This window comes from Myotis yumanensis, unplaced genomic scaffold, assembly GCF_028538775.1.
Source record: "Myotis yumanensis isolate MYYU_CA2020_CCGP unplaced genomic scaffold, mMyoYum1.0.hap1 SCAF_14, whole genome shotgun sequence".
Lineage (NCBI taxonomy): Eukaryota > Metazoa > Chordata > Mammalia > Chiroptera > Vespertilionidae > Myotis > Myotis yumanensis.
In genome coordinates, this window is record NW_027223765.1 from 3,207,958 (window position 1) to 3,227,316 (window position 19,359).

Consider the following 19,359-nt stretch of genomic DNA (forward strand, 5'->3'; position numbering starts at 1 on the left):
GACCGCGCCCCCCCCCCCCCCCCCCCCCCGCCCCGCACGGACGGTGACCGGCCCTCCTCCCCTCCCACACGGCCGGCACCTGGTTCTCGTGGCAGGGCCCCTGGCAGTACTCGGTCAGGCTCTCCAGCGTCTGGTTGATGAGTGCCACGTTCTTCTCGTTGATGTAGAGGCCGAGCAGCCCCAGGCCGCCCGTGGTGCTGCCGCAGATGCAGTCCAGGAACTGCAGCGTCTCGCACACCAGGTTGTAGTTGGTCTTGTTGTTCTGGCAGCGGAGGAAGTTCTGCGAGCGGCAGCGGCCAGGCCGCGGGCACAGGCGGGGAGAAGAGGGAGAAGGTCACTCACCCGCCGTTTTTGTTTTTTAATTTTTTTATTGATTTCAGAGAGGAAGAGAGAGAGACATCCATGATGAGAGAATCGTGGATCGGCTGCCTCCTGCACGCCCCACACTGGGGATCGAGCCCGCAACTCGGGCCTGTGCTCTAACAGGGAGTCGAACTGTGACCTCCTGGTTCATAGGTCAAGGCTCAACCACTGAGCCACGCCGGCCGGGCTCACCCTGCTGTTTTGATAGAACTGGATGGGTCAGTGCCCTGGACGTAGGAACAGTTATGCAGAGATACACAGCGCCCCGGGAACTGAAGGGTCAGCCCGAGGATGGTCAGCCGTGGACATGGTCTGTGGCCATGACCATCGACACGGTGGCCGGATCCCTAGGGTGACTTCACAGGGGATGCAGCAGGGGAGGGCTTGTCTCCGACCACCCACCTGAGACCCCCACGGCCTTGCCGAGTTCCTGTTTTTCTCTTTCCCCTCCAGCCCACCCGCCCTCTCACAGCCTCTGACATTTCCAGAAAAGATGAAGGTGGGGTCTGAATGCCGAGTGCCCAGAGCCCTGCGGGGACCTGGGGGTCTGTGTGGGGCGTCCACTGATAAAGGGGGTGAGTGTGAGTGTGAGTGTGTGTGTGTGTGTGAGAGTGTGTGTGTGTATGTAGTATGTGTGCGTGAGTGTGAGTGTGTGAGTGTGTGTGTGTGTGTGTGTGTGTGGAGTGTATGTGTGTATGTGTGTGTGAGTGTGTGTGTGGAGTGTGTGTGTGAATGTGTGTGTGTGTAAGAGTGGAGTGTGTGTGTGAATGTGAGTGTGTGTGTGTGTGTGAGTGTGAGAGTGTATGTGTGTGTGTGTATGTGTGTGAGTGTGTGTGTGTGTGTGGAGTGTGTGTGTATGTGTGTGGAGTGTGAGTGTGTGTGTTGAGTGTGTGTGTGTGAGTGTGTGTGTGTTGAGTGTGTGAGTGTGTGTGTATGTGTGTGTGTGAGTGGAGTGTGTGTGTGAGTGTGTGTGTGTGTGAGTGTGTGTGTGTGGAGTGTGTGTGTGTGTGTGAGTGTGTGTGTGTGTGAGTGGAGTGTGTGTGAGTGTGTGAGTGTGTGTGAGTGTGTGTGTGTGAGTGTGTGTGTGTGTGTGTGTGTGAGTGTGTGTGTGTGAGTGTGTGTGTGAGTGTGTGTGTGAGTGTGTGTGTGAGTGTGTGTGTGTGTGTGTGAGTGGAGTGTGTGTGTGAGTGTGTGTGGAGTGTGAGTGTGTGTGTGTGTGTGTGTGTGTGGAGTGTATGGGCTGTTGAGCGGGTGCCCAGTGCGTTCTGCTGGTAGACTAGTAAGTAGTGTTAGCAAGAGACACGGAACTTCCTCCACACAGTAATGTGAGCCACATTCAACCGCCTGCTACCGCGGCCTGTTTCGATGGAGGATTTTTGTCAGGGATTCCATTAATCTCTAAGAGAGAAGCAAACAGTAACCACAAGTATTCCTCTGCTCGAAGCTATGAGAGTTCCGTGTGCTTGCTGCAGAAACGGGTGCTACAAAGAGACACAACCAAGAGATAAGGCGAATGCGACCGCTGACCTAGTGATCACACTTCTAAGAAACACTGGCCTCTGGTCACACGGCCCGTCGTCACAGGGAAGGACCGGAAGCAGCCGCATGCCTGCAGCTGGGGAGCAGCTACAACGAATCCACATCCCTTAGCGACAGACAGAGACCGATGCAGGTCCACGGGGGCCGGACGGAAAGACCTCTAGGACAGACTCAAGTCAAAACCCGGAGGCAGAGAGGAACGTGTACCCAACGCTCCATCCAAACTCGCCGGAGGCGGCCTGCAGGCCACGGCCCACACCCACGACGTTCACTGGGTGGAGGGCAGGAACGGGGAGAGGGACAGTTCCTTCTAACTCAATACTTGCTTTCGCCTGAACCTTTCCAGCCAGAATATACTCATGCACTCATTCCCTGGACAATTAGAATGTCGGTAAAGGCCACGTTAAAAGCTGGCACCCAAGCTGAATGCTTGACTCATCATCAATCTCCCCCTGCCCCCCACAAGCCCCTGGACCTCAGGCCTGGGGTTGGGGGCGTGGGGGGCGGACTACCTGGGGCAGGTGGGCCGTGCTAAGGTGCCGTCTGCACAGGCCTACTTCCTGCCCGCGCCCTCCTTACCTAAGAACACAGGCGCAACCGCCCACCTGGCTACGTCAGGAGGAGCCGTCCAGCTCCTCTTCCTGCCCATCCTCACCCCTTCTGGGCGGACAGGGCTGTTTCCGGGGAGCCAGCAGCACCCGGGCACCGCCGAGGCTGGTGAGTGCTGTCAGCAGGAGCAGGGGCGCCCGGGGCCCACCACGGTCTTCCCAGGAGCCTTTGCTGGTGGGGACACTGCAAGGGAGAGCTCAGGCCCTGCCGGTGGACGGCATGGGTCCGAGGCCCAGCTCCGCACGCCCGCCGGTGTCCCCGAACTCAGCCCCTCCTCTAGAGAGGAGTGTCACAGCAGAGGCGACACAGCGCCGGCGTGCTAAGTGCCCCGGGCCACCGCGACCATCCGCACGACAGCAGAAAAGGGAACCAAGGACTCTGCGATGACCGGTTCAACCGATGCTGCTGAGCACGGATCTGGGCAAAATTCCGGACCACCCCTCGTCCACGCACTCACCCAGCAAACAGGGCTTTCTGAGCAGCAGGTTTGTAGGTCTGGTATGTTCTCCACCCACCCACCCACCCACCCGCGTGTCCCTGTGCACCTATCACGCTGCACACAGGCAGGTCCCAGATACACACACTGAACTGTGCAGAGAGCAAGGGCGAGGGACGCTCCCTGTCCCAGGGGAGATGGTGGGGAGGACAGACAGAACCATGTCACCACCCAGACACAGAACCTTCCCAGCAAGGAGCCTGGCTGGGGGCAGGAGCTGAATGTCAGCGTGCCATGCGGCCATGTCCCTGGGCCTCACCTGCCCCCAGGCCTTTCCACCCCCGGCCTCCCCACCCCAGACCTCACCTGCAGGTCCCAGGCCTCCCCACCCCAGACCTCACCTGCAGGTCCCAGGCCCCACCACCCCAGACCTCACCTGCAGGTCCCAGGCCTCCCCACCTCAGACCTCACCTGCAGGCCCCAGGCCTCACCCGCCCCTGGGCCCCCCTGCCTCCGGGTCTTACCTGCAGGTCCCGGTTGTGGTTCTCGCACAGCAGCTGCAGGAAGCGCAGGATGGGCTGCATGATGGTGATGACCGCGCTCATCTCCAGCTCGTCCTTGGGCTTGTCGGCCGCGGCCTGCGCGCCCTCCCCGGACTGGTAGTGGTCGTCGGGGTCGGCCTCTCTCCGGAAGGCGGTGAAGGCCTTCCTGGTGGCGGCCGAGGCCTCCAGGAGCTGGTCGCGGGCCTCCTCGGTGATCTGTGTCGAGGGCTCTTTGGCTGCAAGGCAAACGGGAGCCCGTCAGCACTGCGCATGCCCAGGACGCCCAGTACGCAGCCCTCGGACCCCCAAGGAGCCAAACCCTCCAAGGAGCCCGCCTTCTCTTGCCCCCAGGAAGGATGGGAACGGAGCCGGGCGTGCCAGCCTGCTCGTGCTCTGACCTCATCCACGCTTGCGCGTGTGAGAGGACGGCCTGACTACAGGCTGTCAGGCTCCAGATCTAGGCCTCGGCCTCAGTTTCCTCATCTGTAAAATGGGGACAATTTTACCCATTTTACAGGGTTGACTGGGGTTCTAAACAAGTGACACGTGTGAAGGACTGAATGGTGCCCGGTCCCAGGAGCACTCAGGAGCTGGAGCCGTCCTTTTCCTCTCTCTCCCCATCCTAGACCAGCGGTGATCATGGGGGTTGGGGGTGACCTTGCCCTCGTCCCAGCCAGGGGACAGTTTGCAGCATCAAGAGACATTGTGGTTGGGGGTGGGGTGGGCGGCCGGCATCTACTGCGTGGAGGCCAGATCTGCCGCTAAACATCCCGCAACGCACGGCGCCGCCCGACAGCAACAAGCCCCCAGAGGCCGGATGACTGTGGCTGCGAACCCAGTCGTGTCCCGAAAAGCAAGGCCTGAGGGGCTCGCTAACCTGCTCATGGCCATCAACTCCACACCGGGGCCCCCCTCCCCCAGGTGTTACTTTCCTTTAACTGAGGGGATGGACAAAACGCTTCAGAAACATGCAAGTCAGTCAGAAAAGAAGGGGGAGTCCGCCTGCAAGAGACGGTGCGCCCAGTTCTAAAGGTGCATCTTCCTCAACTGTCCTCCACTTTCCCGAACGTGAAATGGAAAGTTACAGAAAGAGATTATTAATGGATTTCCCGCCAATAAAACCTGGAGTCTGACCCAGAAGAGCGCCTGTGGGTTTATTACACAAGAAGAGCCTCCCAAGCAGCAGGAATTCCGCTCGGGCCGAGCGGGAAGGACTACATCGTCGCTGGCTTCGCCTTCTGCTTCTGAAAGCCCAGCCCGCATACGGCCTGGAGTCTCGAAGCCGCGAGAGAACTACAGGGAAGGAGGGCCGTCCTCGAGCCGCACAGACCGGCTGACGGAGAGCTGCGGGGGCGGGGGGGGGGGGGGGGGCATTTACCTTTCTTCCGGGAAGGGGCGTCCCTGTCCGTCTCCTCGTCTTTCTTTTTGTTTCCCAAGTCGCTCGTGTTCACCGTCACCGTGGCCTTGATTTCCTGCTGGGCCACCTTCATGCGGTCGTAGAAGACCTTGAAGAATCTCTCCGACTTCTTATCTTCCGTCAGCCGGCAGAAGAAGGAGTGCTGCCGAGGGAAACACGCACAGTCTCAACACGGAGACGGCCCAGTTAGCGAATCCCACTCGAGACACCAAAACCTCACGCAGATCCGCGCCAGCCACGCGACCTCACACGTGGTCTGAGCAGGACCGAGGCTGAACACCGCTCGGGGCTCTATGTTGTCCAGATCCTCGGCCCGAGGTTTCCTGCAGAGCCGGGGTGTCGTCACTGGAGTGGTCATGTGGGAGAGGGAAGCAGCTAAGTAAGGCATGGTGGGCAGATTTCAGCCAACCGTGAACAGCCCCCCGCACACACACGGAACCACGCCATTAACAGGGGAAATAAAAGGTATTTGTGTGAGTGTTAATCCTCACCCGAGGATATTTCTCCATTGATTTTGAGAGAGTGTGTGTGTGTGTGTGTGTGTGTGGAGGTGGGGGGGGGGCGGGGAGAGAAACATCGATTGGTTGCCTCCTGCATGTGCCCTGACCCTGGGCTGGAGATCCAGCCTGCACCCAAGGTATGTGCCCTTGATTGGAATTGAACATGCAACCCTTTGGTCCTTGTGCCGACGCTCCAACCACTGAGCCAAACCGGCCAGGGCTAACATCTATCAATTGGTGATTACTGCAGGGCCAGTCATTGGTTTAAGGACTCCCATGGGCCCCTCCTCTTTGCACAGCCCTGTGGGCACATGCAGATGAGTAAGACGTGCCACCTGTCCCTGCAGGCTGCCTCCATACCGGGTCAGGGTGACATGTCCCCAAGTAAGACGGACAAGGGTGAGTCAACAGTCCCAGCAGCTCCACAGAGATGTATTCTAGAACCCAGAGCTGGCGAGGGTGACGCTGCGGGGAGTGGCCCCGGAACCCTCAGGGAAGAGGGGCTCCCCGGGCAGGCCTGGGAGGACAGGCGAGGGTGTGGAGACAGAGTTGCCCAACATCAGGGGTCGCTTCCTCCCGGATACGCGCGTGTTTGTGTTTGGACCTGCCGCAAGCCACGGCGCAACTGTTCCTACAAAAGCGCAGCGCGGTGGGTGCCTCAGCTTCACTTACGTGTTCGCTTGCGCCTCACCCCTTTGCAAACACCGCACTGTTGTGAGCTATTTACATAGAAACACAATACGGCCACTTCCCGGAGAACAAAGCAGAGCTCCCAGCCGCAGCTTGCTCTCCCCGTGGGGGCTCCGCCAGCTCCACACCCTCCCTCAGGAGGAAGGCGCTTCCCACCAAAGGGGCCCTGGCTTGCAATCCCAGGAAAAACGGCATCTCCAGCTTCTCGAAGCCCCCCAACACCTCTGCCTCTCCCCCCCATGTGCCTGACCCCGCAGCCCCCGCGGTCCTAGCGGCCGACATGCCCTGTCCTCCTCTGCCCCTTCGCCTCGCCAACGGCCCACACGCTCCTTGGCACATGTCCGTCCCACCTGCCCACAGGCATGTCCTGACCTCTGCCCCCCTCGCTGCTCTCCTGCATCTTCTTGTTCCCCCCACACAACCCAGGATCCATCCCTCCTTGGGCTCCCTGGTCCTACCCGCCCCCCCCCCCCCAACCCCTCCCGGTGCCGCTGCACAGCCACAGAGAAAGAACTCGACAGGTATAACCACCTGTCAGGTCGGACCACGCTGCCCACACACTCGAGGCACATTGCTGTCCAGGATGACGTCACGACCAAAGGGTCAGAGGCAAACCTCCTGCTCTGCTCCCAGGAGCTGGGAGCTACGGCCCAGGAGCGCGGAGCCGCCACCTGCGCCAGGACAGGGGACACGGGCCTCCTCAGCGAGGCCCGGAGGGAGTGGTGTGGGGGTGCGGGGAGCACGTCCCCGAGACGGCCCCTGCGGGCATCGCGGGCCATGAAGAGCGAGACGAACACACACACAGGAGGGAAAGGCCTGGGGTTCTTTTCCTGGGGATGGAATGCAGACGTGCAAACAAAAGCCTCCGTGGAAAAACAACACAAACAAACTGCAACACATCCACTCGACCGGAAAATCCGAAGGAAAATAAGGACGCCCTGGCCGGCCGGGGGCAAGGACACGCTGACGGACAGCCAGCCGGCGGCCCAGCGGGCGCCTTCCCGACGGAGGGCCCAGCCGCCTGCGTCCTCTGCTCGGCCCAGCCGCCTGTGGGGCCCCGGCCGCCTGGACCCCGAGGGCCCGGCTCTGGGCCGTCGCTCTCCCATCCCTGCAGCCCCTCCCCCTCTGGCTGGCAGGGAGCCCTCGGCTGCAGAGAGCATCGGGGCCTGACAGTGAGGGGGTGGGGGGCATGTGCGGGTGGGATTTCAGTGTCCCCTGTGGACGTGCCGCTCGGTGAACTGTGACGGCTTTGGCGTCAGTCATGGTCCTCAAGCCGGTGACGCCCGAGCCAACCTGGTGCCTCTGGAAGCACTGACTCGGGGCTGGCAGGGGCCGTGGTCACCCGCTCCAGCCTCCCACCTGATGACACACCTGCCTGGGCCCAGCCATCACTCCATTGCGCCCCCTTCCTCCTCCACCCCCCAGCTGCCACACTAGGACCACGCTGGCCGCCTCCAGCTCCCAGCACACAGGCCCATGCCAACACCTCCGCCCTCCACCCTCCACCCTCCACGCAGCCGTCTCCTCTCACGGTGAGGGCTCAGCTTGAATGTCACCTCCCCAGGAAGCCCTCCTGACCTCCCTACGCGGGGTCCCCATCACCCTCCTCCCAATTTGCTGTTTATTTCACAGGTAACGGGTTTAGCATCCATCTCGCTGGCCAGACGGTAAGCTCCTGGAGGGCAGGGCCCACATGGGTCCCACCCCCGACGGCATCGCAGCCAATTCACCGGCGCCTGGCCCCCGGCAGGGGCTCAGCAAAGATCTGCTGTCTGAATGGACGCCAAGAGCCCTGAAGGAATTCCCCAAACCTCAGCCGCCTCCCCAGCTGGGGTGTAACTCTAGCCCCGGGTCCGCCTGACACTCCGCCCGGGAGCTCAGAGGACCGAGGGAGCGTGGGCACAGGCTCCCTCCGAGGTGGCAGAGCACCCAGCTGGCTGTGCCCACCTGTCAGGGTCCGAGGCCAGGCTCTGAGCCGGTGCCCAGGTGCCCGCGATGCCCCCAGGCCGGGGCTGGAGCAGTTTCTAGTGAGAACACAGTCTCACTGTGACTCGCTGGCAGCGTCCCTGGGGAAAGTCCCCCAGTTCCTCGGAGGGCGAGAGAAACCACGGCTTGTCTGGGACCGGGCATTTAAGCGGGTGTCTCGTGCAGTGAAGGGGAAGTCGGGGCCAGCGATCGCCCCACAGGCTTCTGCTTGAAGAACTGCACAGCCCCCGGCACGGCAGGCGTGGGGTCCGGGATGTGCGTGTGGTTTTTTAAAAGCCCATCCTCACGGAACGACTGCTTCTTTTCTAAGAACATGTCCTTGTCACCTCCCTCCTCGAGGGCTCGTGCGGGGCGGGGTGCAGCCGGGCAGCCAGGGCACAGCATCCGGCCCTCGGGCTGCCACGGGTGATTCCCAGAAGGGCAGTTCCAGTTCCTGCTGCGAACTGGACGGAGCAGCCACTTCTTCAAAAACCCAGGCCGAGTCATTCCAACCTGCAGCCCTCAGGTGACACCACTGCCCAGCGCCTGGAGCTCTGCCTGGGGGCGCACCCCCCGCATCGGCGTGGGGCTCCAGCTCCTAATGGGCTAGACGAGCCACCCCTGCCTCCCACACAGGGCACAGGCGCCAGAGCGGTGTGTGGGGGCACAACAGCACCTTTCTTTCTTTTTTAAAAATATATTTTTATTGATTTCAGAGAGGGGGAGAGGGGGGAAAGAGGGAGAGAGAGAGAGGGAGAGAGAGAAACATCAACGATGAGAGAGAATCATGGATTGGCTGCCTCCTGCACGCCCCCTACTAGGGATTGAGCCCGCAACCCGGGCACGTGCCCTGACCAGGAATCAAACTGTGACCCCCTGGTTCATAGGTTGACGCTCACCCACTGAGCCACGCCGGCCGGGCAACGGCGCTTTTCTGGGGCACAGCCACCGTGGGCCCCACTGGCAATGGGACCCACCTGCTGTGGGCGCTGCGTGGAGAGGAGTCCGCGTCTGGGGGGGAGGTTAGAAACTCCCAGGAAGTGATGGAGACTGGGAGGGGAGGCTGGGAAGGTACACCTTCGCCCAAACTCCTCCGAAGTCCTGGAGCCACACAACACAGGCTCTTCGAGGGGAAGGAGGGACGTCACTGCTTCCGGGGACAGGTCCAAGAGCCCAGAGTAGGTGTGAGGAACAAGGACGCTCACAGATTCAGAGAGAAGAGGAGGGGAAGGAAGGAGCCGGGAAGGGGGTGAGCTCTCTAGAGGCGCCATGGCAACGGGCCGTCCACCTACCCCGGCCGCCCACCCGCAGCCGGATTCTTCGCTGACGTCCCTGAGCACAAGCTGGCTCCTACCAGCGCAGGAAGGTGAGCGGAGCGCAAGCTCATTAAGTCCCCTCCGGCGTCGCCCGCTCGCCCGCCCGCCCGCCTGCTGCCGACACCGAGCAGGGAGATATAAATAGAAGTTATGTAACCGCTCTTTGTTGACGCCTGTGCCTACCCCGAGACGCGCATGACCTTGTTTTCCTCCGAGGCGCTTCCCCGGCCGCCGTGGAGGACGTCCATCCGCCTGGGGAGCACCTGAGAGTGTGAAGTGCAGGGTGCAGGCTCCTGAGCCAAGGGCACTCGGCACTCAGGGTGACGGCCCCTCGGGAGCCCTCAGGGTCAAGTCCTCCTCGGGTCTAAAATAATCTACTCTCGCCCTCGCCGCCGGGTTGGCTGAATGGATAGAGCCTCGGCCTGTAGACTGAAGGGGTCCCGGGTTTGATTCCCGGTCAGGGCACAGGGCCGGGTTGCGGGCTCGATCCCCAGTGTGGGGCCTGCAGGAGGCAGCCAATCTATGATTCTCTCATCACTGAAGTTTCTACCTCTCTCTTCCTCTCCCTTCCTCTCTGAAACCAATAAAAACATATTAAAAAATATATCACAGCAACTAAACCAGACTCTGCTGGGTCAAAACAGCTCAGAGCACGACCCCAGCGCGGATGCTGTGACCTCATCCCGCTGTGGGACTCCTTCTCTCACCGGGTGGGTAGCCAACCCAGCAGCGCACACAGCCAGCGGGACCAGAGTCCTGAGGAGCCCCGTCCTGTCAGTCTCCTCAGCAGCCAGCCTCTCTGGATTGAGCCCCGCCAGCCCGCGCCTCGGCCTCTCCTACTCGTTCTCTCCGTGGGACCCTGCGGGCCCATCCGGCGGGGCCATTGCATCATGCGCCGGAGGCACCGTTGCCAGGTAACCAGGGTGGAAATCTACTCGGATAGCTGTCGGAGACAGTGTACAGCCTCCGCTCGGCAGCTGACACCGAGGGGGCGTGAACACACCATGTTCCCTCAGCGCTCGGGCTTCGGTGTGAAAACAAACCCAAACGGGATGCTTCCTCTTGTAAACACAAGACAGGCGTACAACACACACACACACGCGCATGCACGCACACGCACACACATGCACGCACACGTGCACACACACATGCACACACACACATGCACACACACACACACACGCACACACACCCTCCCGGAAACGGTGCAGGGGTTCGCAATGCGGATTCTGGAAAACTTGGCGATGGGTGACCCAGCAGGAGCCCTTCCGTGTCAGGGACAAGGTCACCTCTGAGCAGAGGAAGCTGCTACTCCTGAAAAGACCGTAGAATCGGAGGAAAAACCATGGAAGGGAACGTGCTTCTGTGTGGGGTTCCTACATCTACGTTTAAAACTCACTGGATGCCCAGGCGGCGAGCCCTCCTGCCCCTCCCAATGAGACAGACCCTCCCGCAGCACCCGCGGCGCCAGGGGGAGGTGGGCAGCTGAAGCAAGGCCAGTGCCCGAGGGCCACCGTGGTCCGGGGCCAGCTGTCTGTCACTTGGAGTGGCAGCAAGGCCGGCGGGCGGAGCCGGGGACCTGTCACCTCCTCCTCAGGGGAGGCCACGCTGGGCCCGGGTTCCCGAGGACGGTAACGGCTTCTGAGTGCTGAGTCTCCGCCTCAAAACCCGGATTTAGACCAATAATCGTAAAAGACTCTTGTCCAACGATACGCCAGCTTCCTGGGGCCGGAGGGGAAGGGGACGGGGCACTGGCCCAAGGAATTATCTGGACAAAAAGAAAGGAGCCCTGGCGGTGGCCCAGCTGGCTGAGTGCCACCCCGCCCACCGCCGGGTGGGGGCTCACCCCGGAGACCCCTGGTCAGGGCACACACCAGGCTGTGGGTTCGATCCCTGGTCAGCGTGTGTGTGGAAGGCAACGGATCAATGTTTCTCTCTCACATCGATGTTTCCCTCTTTCTCTCCCCCTTCCTTTCTCTAAAATAAAGAAATCCATGGGAAACACATCCTCGAGTGAGGATTAAGGAAAAAGAAAGAAAGAGGGAGGGGAGGAAGGAGAGAGGTGGTCGGGAGCACTGGGAGCCAGAGAGAGACCGCCGTGCGCAGAGGGACCGTCCGTGGACGGACCGCACCAAGGCCCTGCGGTCGCCAGCCCTGCACCTCAGAACCGTGTCCCGGACTTGGGGGGACCGCGTGTGAACCGAGAACCAGCACCCCAGCCCGCTGGGCCAGCCACCACACGGAAGCAAAACTGCAGAAGTCAGACTTTTGGCAGAAACACATCTAGTAAAATGAAGCCCTCTCTTACACAATGACGTTTTATTAATACAAGACGCCACCCCATCTTAAGATCTGTGACCTCGACGCTGCACGAGGCACTTCTGTGAGCCCCGTGTCCGCGTCCCGGGACCCGTGAGGTGGGCGGGCACCTCGGCAGGAGCCAGGCCGGAGGGCAGGGACAGTGCCTGGGGAGGGACAGGGCGGAGACCAGGCTGGAACCCGGGCCTCCCTCCCTGCACAAAACCAGCCCCCGTTTCTGCAGCATCTGCGTGCTGTGCACGTTGCCCACGTGGCTGGTTCACGCCCTGGACCCTGCGGGAGGGAGGGCTGTGCTCCCCACCCTCGTTTTAGGGGCGAGGACTGAGCGGCAAGCTGTCTGAGGCAGCCCACGGTTGTCCGGCTGGCCGGGCACAGCTGGGATCCGATGCAGGTGTTTCCACCCCGGGGCATCACTTCCCTTCCAGGCTGCCTCCCCTCCAGCCTGGGCCCGACCCCAGGCCACCAGCTCAGTCCTGTGCAGACCCTCAGGCCTCAGTCTTGGACGGAGCCCCTGGGGGTGGGGGTGGCGCTGGGGCCGGGCCCCCTGCCTCCCTCGCTCCCCTGCCAGCGGCTCCAGCTCCCATGCTGGCTGCGCTCGGTGCGTTCCCACACGGATGAGACCTGAGGTCAGAAAACACCACGCAGACTGACTCATCCCCGACCGCCTGCCAGAAACAACACCCTTTTACGTAACTCGCTCCCACTCCAGCCTTCCCTCCTCGGGGGCGGGGGGGTGGGGTAAGGGGGTGCTGTCTGAGGCTGGTCTTCCTCCCGAGGGCTCTCTGCTTCCAGAAAAGGGAAGCCCGGCGGCCCTTCTGCCCACAGGGTCTGCCCATGGGGTCCCGGGCTGGCCTGCCCCTCCCCGGCCCGGGGGTGCCTTCTGCAGGGGTGGGCGATATCCGTCTCACTCAGGCCCTCGGTCAAAGTCCTAGGCCGACCTGCAGACCAGGCGTGGTCGCCCCCCTCCCCCGCCTCTCCCCGGGGAGCCCGAGTGCCTGACGGAGCACCCGCACCTTTGCCAAGTCGAGCTGCGTACGTGCTGCTCAGACAGCCCTGCTGGGTGTGTCTGGAGGCCAGACTTGGCCCGGGAAGGCCGTGGGCAGCCATCTGACACGGAGCAGGCTCTGGCTCCTGCAGCCGGAAGCCATCAGTCCAAAACAGCTCGGCTCGAGTCCCCGGCCATGCTGTGAGGGCCTCTGTGGTCACCTCAGCACACACATCCCCAAGCAGCTATACTCGTGAGAGAAACCCCAACTCTCAAAGTGCCCAGCGTGCACGGACCCTCCCCTGCCCCACGGACAGTCTGTCCCCAGGGAAGAGGGGGGAGGGGCTCTGCAGGCGCTGGGGGGCTGACGTCGGGAGGAAGGGACCAGGCGAGGGCTCAGGCGGGTATGTGGATACACGAGTGCCGGCGGCTCCCCGAGCCCTGTCTGTGCCAAACGGTAATTCAGAAGCAAATGCTATTTGGTAGCTTCCCACTTGCTGCCAAACACGGCACAGGAAGGGAAGGTTTCTTCTGGGGGCGGCGGGAGGGGTGGCACCCCAGTGGGAGAAACAGCACAGGAGGCTCTAAGCCACCCCTGGGCACCCGAGGGCGCTGGGCCAGCTCTTGGTCAGAGCAGAGGGCTCTGCATGGAGGGGAGCCGCTCAGAGGCCCCGGGGGGAGGGACTTGGAGGCAACACTGGATGTACCACCTCAGAAGAGGCAGGGCGGGGACAGAGGATGCTGGAAAATTTGGGGAGACTGTCCCCAGGAGGCCCCATGCCAATTCAGCGTCTAGGCATTTCCAAGTTTCAGGGGAGGAGGTGACGGATGACAAGTTTCAGGAGAAGGCGCCCAGCAAGGCTGCACGTCTTAGCTTTGGGTTCCTATTCACTGCGCCCTCTGGGGTCCGGGCAGTGACGCCTAGAACAGAAGGCCAGGGCCCCAGCGAGCCCCTCCTCGGACAGGGCTGGACTCTCCCACGCCATCCCAACAGGGAGGACAGCCCCCTCCCCCCGGCATCTGCTGGCCCAGCCCGGCTTTCCCGGGTAGCTCAAAGAGGCCTGCTTTCCTTGAAGTTTCCAGGTGAAAGGCGGAGAGCGGTCTAGTCCGTAGCAACTGCGGGGTCTGAGATATAAACATGAACTCTAAGGGGCACGCACGGTCTGGGCTCCCTTTGGATCCTGGTGACAGGACCCTCTGTGATCAAGGGTGAAACTGTGCGTCTACTTTATACGTTCGCGGGGTCTCAACCCTGCCCCCGGCCCGGGGCGTCTGCCCGGTGCACGCGCAGCACTGCATCCACGTGCCAACGGAACTCACGTTTGGGAACCAAGCCTGAGTTCTGACTGAACGACCACGAAGGTGTCCGAGTTCGCTTTTCAGAACGACAGCACATCCTGCTCCCAGACGAGCGTCTGAGACGCAGATGTGGGGAAGCCCCCTGACCCGGCGGAGTGCCCTGCTGAGCGTGGCCGCGGAGCAGGAAGTGAGGCTGGCACTGCCCGCCTGGGCGGACCCCGGCAGGGCGGCTCCACGCGCAGCCTCAACGCTCGCCGACCCAGCTGGTCCTTTGCAACTGCGAACCGGCTTCTCCGAACGAGACCAGCAAGACCAGCAGGACGGAGCTTTGACTCGGCCCCGGGGCTGCGGGAGCCTGTCCTTAACTGGCCTCGGCCAGCCGGGCTCCGCATCATTTTCTCGGGAGAGAGACGAGCCGGAGCCAAGAGGACTCAACGCCAACTCGAGGCCAGAACACATTTTCCTGGAAGCACAGGTCTTGGGAGGCGATGGGTTAGGGTTAGCATCTCCCCTCGGAGCCTCGGGTCACAGGAGGGGGAGGGAGCGCATCCTCGGTGCCGGGCCCCTCTTGGTCCTGGTCCTGGTCCTGGTCCTGGCAGGGCGCCCGGCCCGCCCACCGGTGCGCACATGCTCCCTGGAGAGGAAACGCACCCCCTCCCCGGGGGCTGCGCGCTGGAGCTCAGCCGTGGCATTTCATCTGGAGTCTGAGCGTATGAGTAATAAATGTGTGAAAACATGAAACTAATATTCATAATTACTTTACAAGATAAAGAACTTGAAGGAAAAACAGCTTCTGTGTGCAGTGCCACCCCGGTAGGGTACACTGTGAAGCGCACGGCACCACGCCAGCCAGCGCCAGCCCCGCCAGCCCGCCCCGCGTGTCCCGGTCCCTTCACGCGGCTGCTTGGCCAGACTCCTGGAGGCCCGGAGAGCCAGCGGGGCCTCCCACCTCTCATCCCCCGCATCTGATTGCCGACCCTCACATCCACCATCGGCCCCGGCACGGCCTCGCGCAGGGAGGGCTGGTCTCCATTCTCGCCACCCTGTCCCTCCCCCGTACCCCCGGTTCTGGGTCTTTTCCGCCCCATGTTCTCACTGGGGTGCACTGTGGGTGCCGTGAAGCACCCCAGTGGGAACCGGGCTCTGAGGAGCTGGCACAGTCTATTCTCCTTGGTCACCGTGTGATGGGACCCGTGACCGTGATGGAGACTGCGTCTAGGAGCCAACTCTGCCCCAGGTCGGCAGTTCCCTCTGCACATGCTCAGCGTGTCATCCGTTTGCAAACGGAACCCCTGTTCTGGAACAAGTCTGAGTGCCGACAGCGACCGCAGCAAAGTGTCGGGGTTCCTCTTTCAGGACGACCCTGCGCCAGGACCAGCTGCTGCTCACACGCGAGTCTCCACACCACGGGGGTATGTGGCTCCCAGCACAGGTGCTCCTGGGCTCGGCAGGGAGGACAAGCCGGCAGCCACGCCCACAAACTGCAGCCACACACAAGCCCATGGCCACGCCCAAGGCCACACCACAGCCACACCCAAGGCCACACCACAGCCACGCCCGAGGCCACCCGCCTCCCTACCTGTATGGTGGTGTTGCCTCCTTCCAGAAGGGCGATGGCCAGGAGGATGCTCTCGTGGAACACGCGGTCGCTGGACGCGTTCATGATGAGGTCGATGACCAGGTTGGAGGCCCCCTCCTTGTCCAGGTGGCACTGGACCTCGGCCAGGCTCATCTCGCCGCGGCTCATGGAGCTGGACCCGGAGCCGCCCCCTGGGAAGAGGGAACATGGCTCTTACCGACACATCGGAGCAGCGGACAGCTACTGGGCATCACGCTGTGCCAACACTTCACGCATCCACATGTCAATGGTTTCCCCTCAGCCATTCTAATACCCGGAGCTGCTGAGCACAGAGGTGAAGTCGCTTGTCCGCGGACGCCCACCTGTCGTTGCGGAGATGGTACCTGAACCCGGCAGGTGAGACGCAGAGAGAGCAGGGCTTTTGCAGCCCAGATGCTCCCTCCCGTAGCAGGCAATGGCTCAGGGCAGAATCATGAAGCCCTGCTTCGAGTTTAAGAGGCGGACCAGACTCAAACCCTCCTTAGAACACTCCTGAGAGCGCACAGCCCATCGAGATCCCTTCAGCCCTCTTCCAACAAACCCATCCTGGCCCAAGCTCACCCTCTCACAAAACCTATCCGTTCGTTCATTCATTCATTCATTCACTCGGCAACGATGTACTGAGTGCTTGGTGTGGAGCCAGGAGCGGGGGGCAGGGCGTGAGCAAAACCAATGAAGCTCCCGTCCTCGGGGACCTTCAGAGGCTCACGCCTTCAGGGAGCAGGGCCTGCGTTTGGAAGTGACCGTTTGAGAACTTTCCTTGCACTGTCAGTGGCAAAAACGGAGACGCTGTCCGTGGGGAAAAGGCCGATCAATTTCAGAAAAACAGAGAACTCGATTCAGATGCCACCTCCTCCTGCTCTAGGCCAACCTAGACCCCTGTCTCTCGCGCAGGCGGCTGCTCGTCTCCACCCTGTGCTTCTAGGAGGCAGACTCTGTCCCTGACGCCCCGCCTACCCCGGGGCCTCCCCAGGCCCCCCCTATTGTGGAAAGGCCTCCCCATGGAGAGTAACGAGAAACTGTTTTGAGATGTTGTGGGAGGAAACTGTGCTTGAGAATGGCTGGGAACTTCCGGGTGAAAAGCTCAGGACCCGTGTGGGGAGGACGGGGCCGGCTCCACCGAGCGATGGGCCATGAACTGAGCAGACCCGCCACAGAGCTTGATCTGGGAGGAACCCAGGTCCCTCCCGGAAGCTGCTGGGAAAATGTCTGGGTCCCTCAGAGAGCACTCCCCTCAAGGAATCGCTACTTGACAGGGACTCGGGCCGCCCACATCTGTGCTCCGAGCCCCGAGCTCCTGGCCCCCCAAAGCCAGACCAACACCCATAGCCGAGCTCAGGGTTTATGCAACGTTCCTTTGCCTGGAGCTGAGCCGCCAGCGCAGGGGAGCAGTGAAGGATCTGTGCTGGTTTCTACACACGGATTTTGGGGGTCCACCCCCGGAAAGGCTCGGGAAGGCACAGGGCACGGGCATCCAAGTTAGATACACCAGGTTCAAGCCACAGACCCGTCGCCGACCACTCCCATTCCCTCTGCCCAGCGGGACATGGCCGTACCTGCCCCGTGCGGGCAACCCGGAGGAGAACGCCAGGTACGGGATGCAGAACGCCCGGGAGCCCTTGGCGCTAAGTCGCCAGGCAAGACGTGGGGGCTTCGCCGTCCTCACGGCAAACGGCACCGTCATTTTAGGGGAAAACATGCGTCCTCATGACCACAAGAAAACACGCCATAAAATCAAGTTCCCCGTCATTCACACGTCACCGAGGGCGCCCCCTTGTGGGACCGCGGGGTGACCGGCTCAGCCAGCAGCCGACCGCAGGTCCATGTTCTGGGACACCCCTTTGATGGCAGGTCAAAGACAGTGACAAGTTGCTCAAAGATCCACTCGTACCCCGAGGTCTCCGGTCAGCGTGTCCCCGGGCAGCCGCCAGCACGCCCAGCCTACCTCCGCCCCCGGGCTTGCTGGGTCCTCCGGGCGACAGCGGGCCGTTGCCGAAGCTGGTGAGGCTCTCTCTTCTCCCCGAAGGTCTGACGTTGCCATAGTAACGGTTGACCAAAATTTGCCTGAGCGCCTCACCCTGAATTCAAACAGGATAACGAAATCAGCTTCTGGATTTAATGCGTAACCAAGCGACTCACCATCAAAACGCACAGGGGGGCTGGGGTGAGACTGGCGCGGTTTCGCCCCGAGAGCAGATAAATGATTAATGACAGCATTGGGAAACTCCACGGTTAGCTCCTTCAGTCGTTTCTCGGGAAACCAGAGCATAAAAAAAGGAGCAATCTAGAATATTCACTCTCTGAGCCCCCCCCCACCCACCCAGATAAACAGAACATGCATCGTGAAGGGCAGCGAGCGCTAACAAACATTAACCCAAAAGTCCCCTGGGGGTCAGCCAATCGGACACAATGGAAATACTGCAGGTCACCGTCCACAGAGGATCGAACCTGGGCCCAGGGCTCCCGCCCAAGACCCCAGGGAAACAGGACGGCATCGAGTCAGACTCTGATGGAATAACAGGCTGAACGCGAGCCTTTCTGCCAGAACCGTCCCTGGGCAAGCGGTGAAGGAAAACTATGCAACAGGAAATAAATGAGTGGCCAACACCAGACGTCCGTCAAAAAGAAGCATCACGGAAGAGATGACATCAAGGCGGGGGTGGGGGCGCGAGCGGGGAGGGGTGTGACTGAGACTAGAGTGGGCACGCGCCGAGCTGTCGAAGCTGATCCAAAGAGGGTCTTGTCACTCCTCTGATGTCTTTCACATACACCGGGACGTTCCCATAATAAAAAATCATTAATGTCGACAGCAAAGGATGCTGGGAGAGGGCTGCCATAACCGTTCCCCAACGCCCCCCCCCCCCCCCCCCCCGAAAAACATGAAACTCAGGCGTGTCCTCTACTCCCGGGCGCTGCGACCAGCGCCGCCTCGCTCAGGGACGCCAGACCGCCTCCCAGTCTGGAAGTTTCTAAAGGCCACCGGCTGCAGGGATTGCCGAGACTCCTTCCAAGGACAGAGCGAAGGGTGGGGCGTCCGGGGACCTCAGCAGGCGGCAGGTGGGGAGTCCAGTGGAGGGAGGGAGGTGCTGACACACTGCAGGTCGCTCCCAGCCCCACCAAGACCTGCAGCTGTAACCTGACTCAGCAGAACTTAAAGGATTTGCGAACAAGCTCCCAGAATAGGTCTGGAGGTGTTTGCAAAACGAGATGGGGGCGGGTGAGGGTGGGGGGAGCTGACAGGAGAGGGGGTGCCCTGAGGGAGGTGGGCAGGCCAGGGGCCAGGTCAGGTCCCAGGGGGCTTCTCCTTTGTCCCTGCAAGATGCTGGTCAAAGACTCCGGGACAACGGGAGGGGTGCCCAGGAGAGAAAGGGGGTGGGGGCGGGAAGGGGGCACAATTGCTTTTTAAATGAAAGTTCAGGGAATAAAAACAAGCCTGATTTTCCTCTCTCCCTTCCACCCACAGATGCCTCTCACTGTAGCCGCTTTCATGCGCTGATGAAACTCATTTCCTACCCGACCAACGGCAAATTCCAAGTTCCGAGAGCGCTCCCCAGGGGAGGCCTCCGCGCTGCTCCCAGGCTCCTCCTAAAGGAACTGCCTTTGGTGCAACATGTCTCAGTGGCTTCGAAAGCCACGTGTGGTGTAAAGATTCAGTCGGCTGGTGTCCAGGCCTCCGGGGCCCGCGTGAACCCGGAGCCACTCCGCCACTGAACGCGCTGACTCAAGAGGATGGCGCTGGGATGGCCAAGGCCACTGAGCCG

The 19,359-nt window shown here is 61.6% G+C and overlaps 1 protein-coding gene across 7 annotated transcripts in view; it reads right to left on the minus strand.

Moving 5' to 3' along the window:
• The window catches only part of ITPR1 (inositol 1,4,5-trisphosphate receptor type 1), a 169,996-nt gene that overhangs the window by 29,680 nt on the left and 120,957 nt on the right, over window positions 1-19,359 (minus strand). For all 7 annotated transcript variants that reach the window (XM_070391395.1, XM_070391401.1, XM_070391398.1 and 4 more), the window contains 5 exons: window positions 17,544-17,676; window positions 15,560-15,750; window positions 4,868-5,048; window positions 3,472-3,725; window positions 80-280 (listed from right to left, as the gene is read on the minus strand). In XM_070391395.1, the coding sequence (XP_070247496.1) occupies window positions 80-280; window positions 3,472-3,725; window positions 4,868-5,048; window positions 15,560-15,750; window positions 17,544-17,676 (960 nt within the window). The remainder of the gene's footprint in view (window positions 1-79; window positions 281-3,471; window positions 3,726-4,867; window positions 5,049-15,559; window positions 15,751-17,543; window positions 17,677-19,359) is intronic.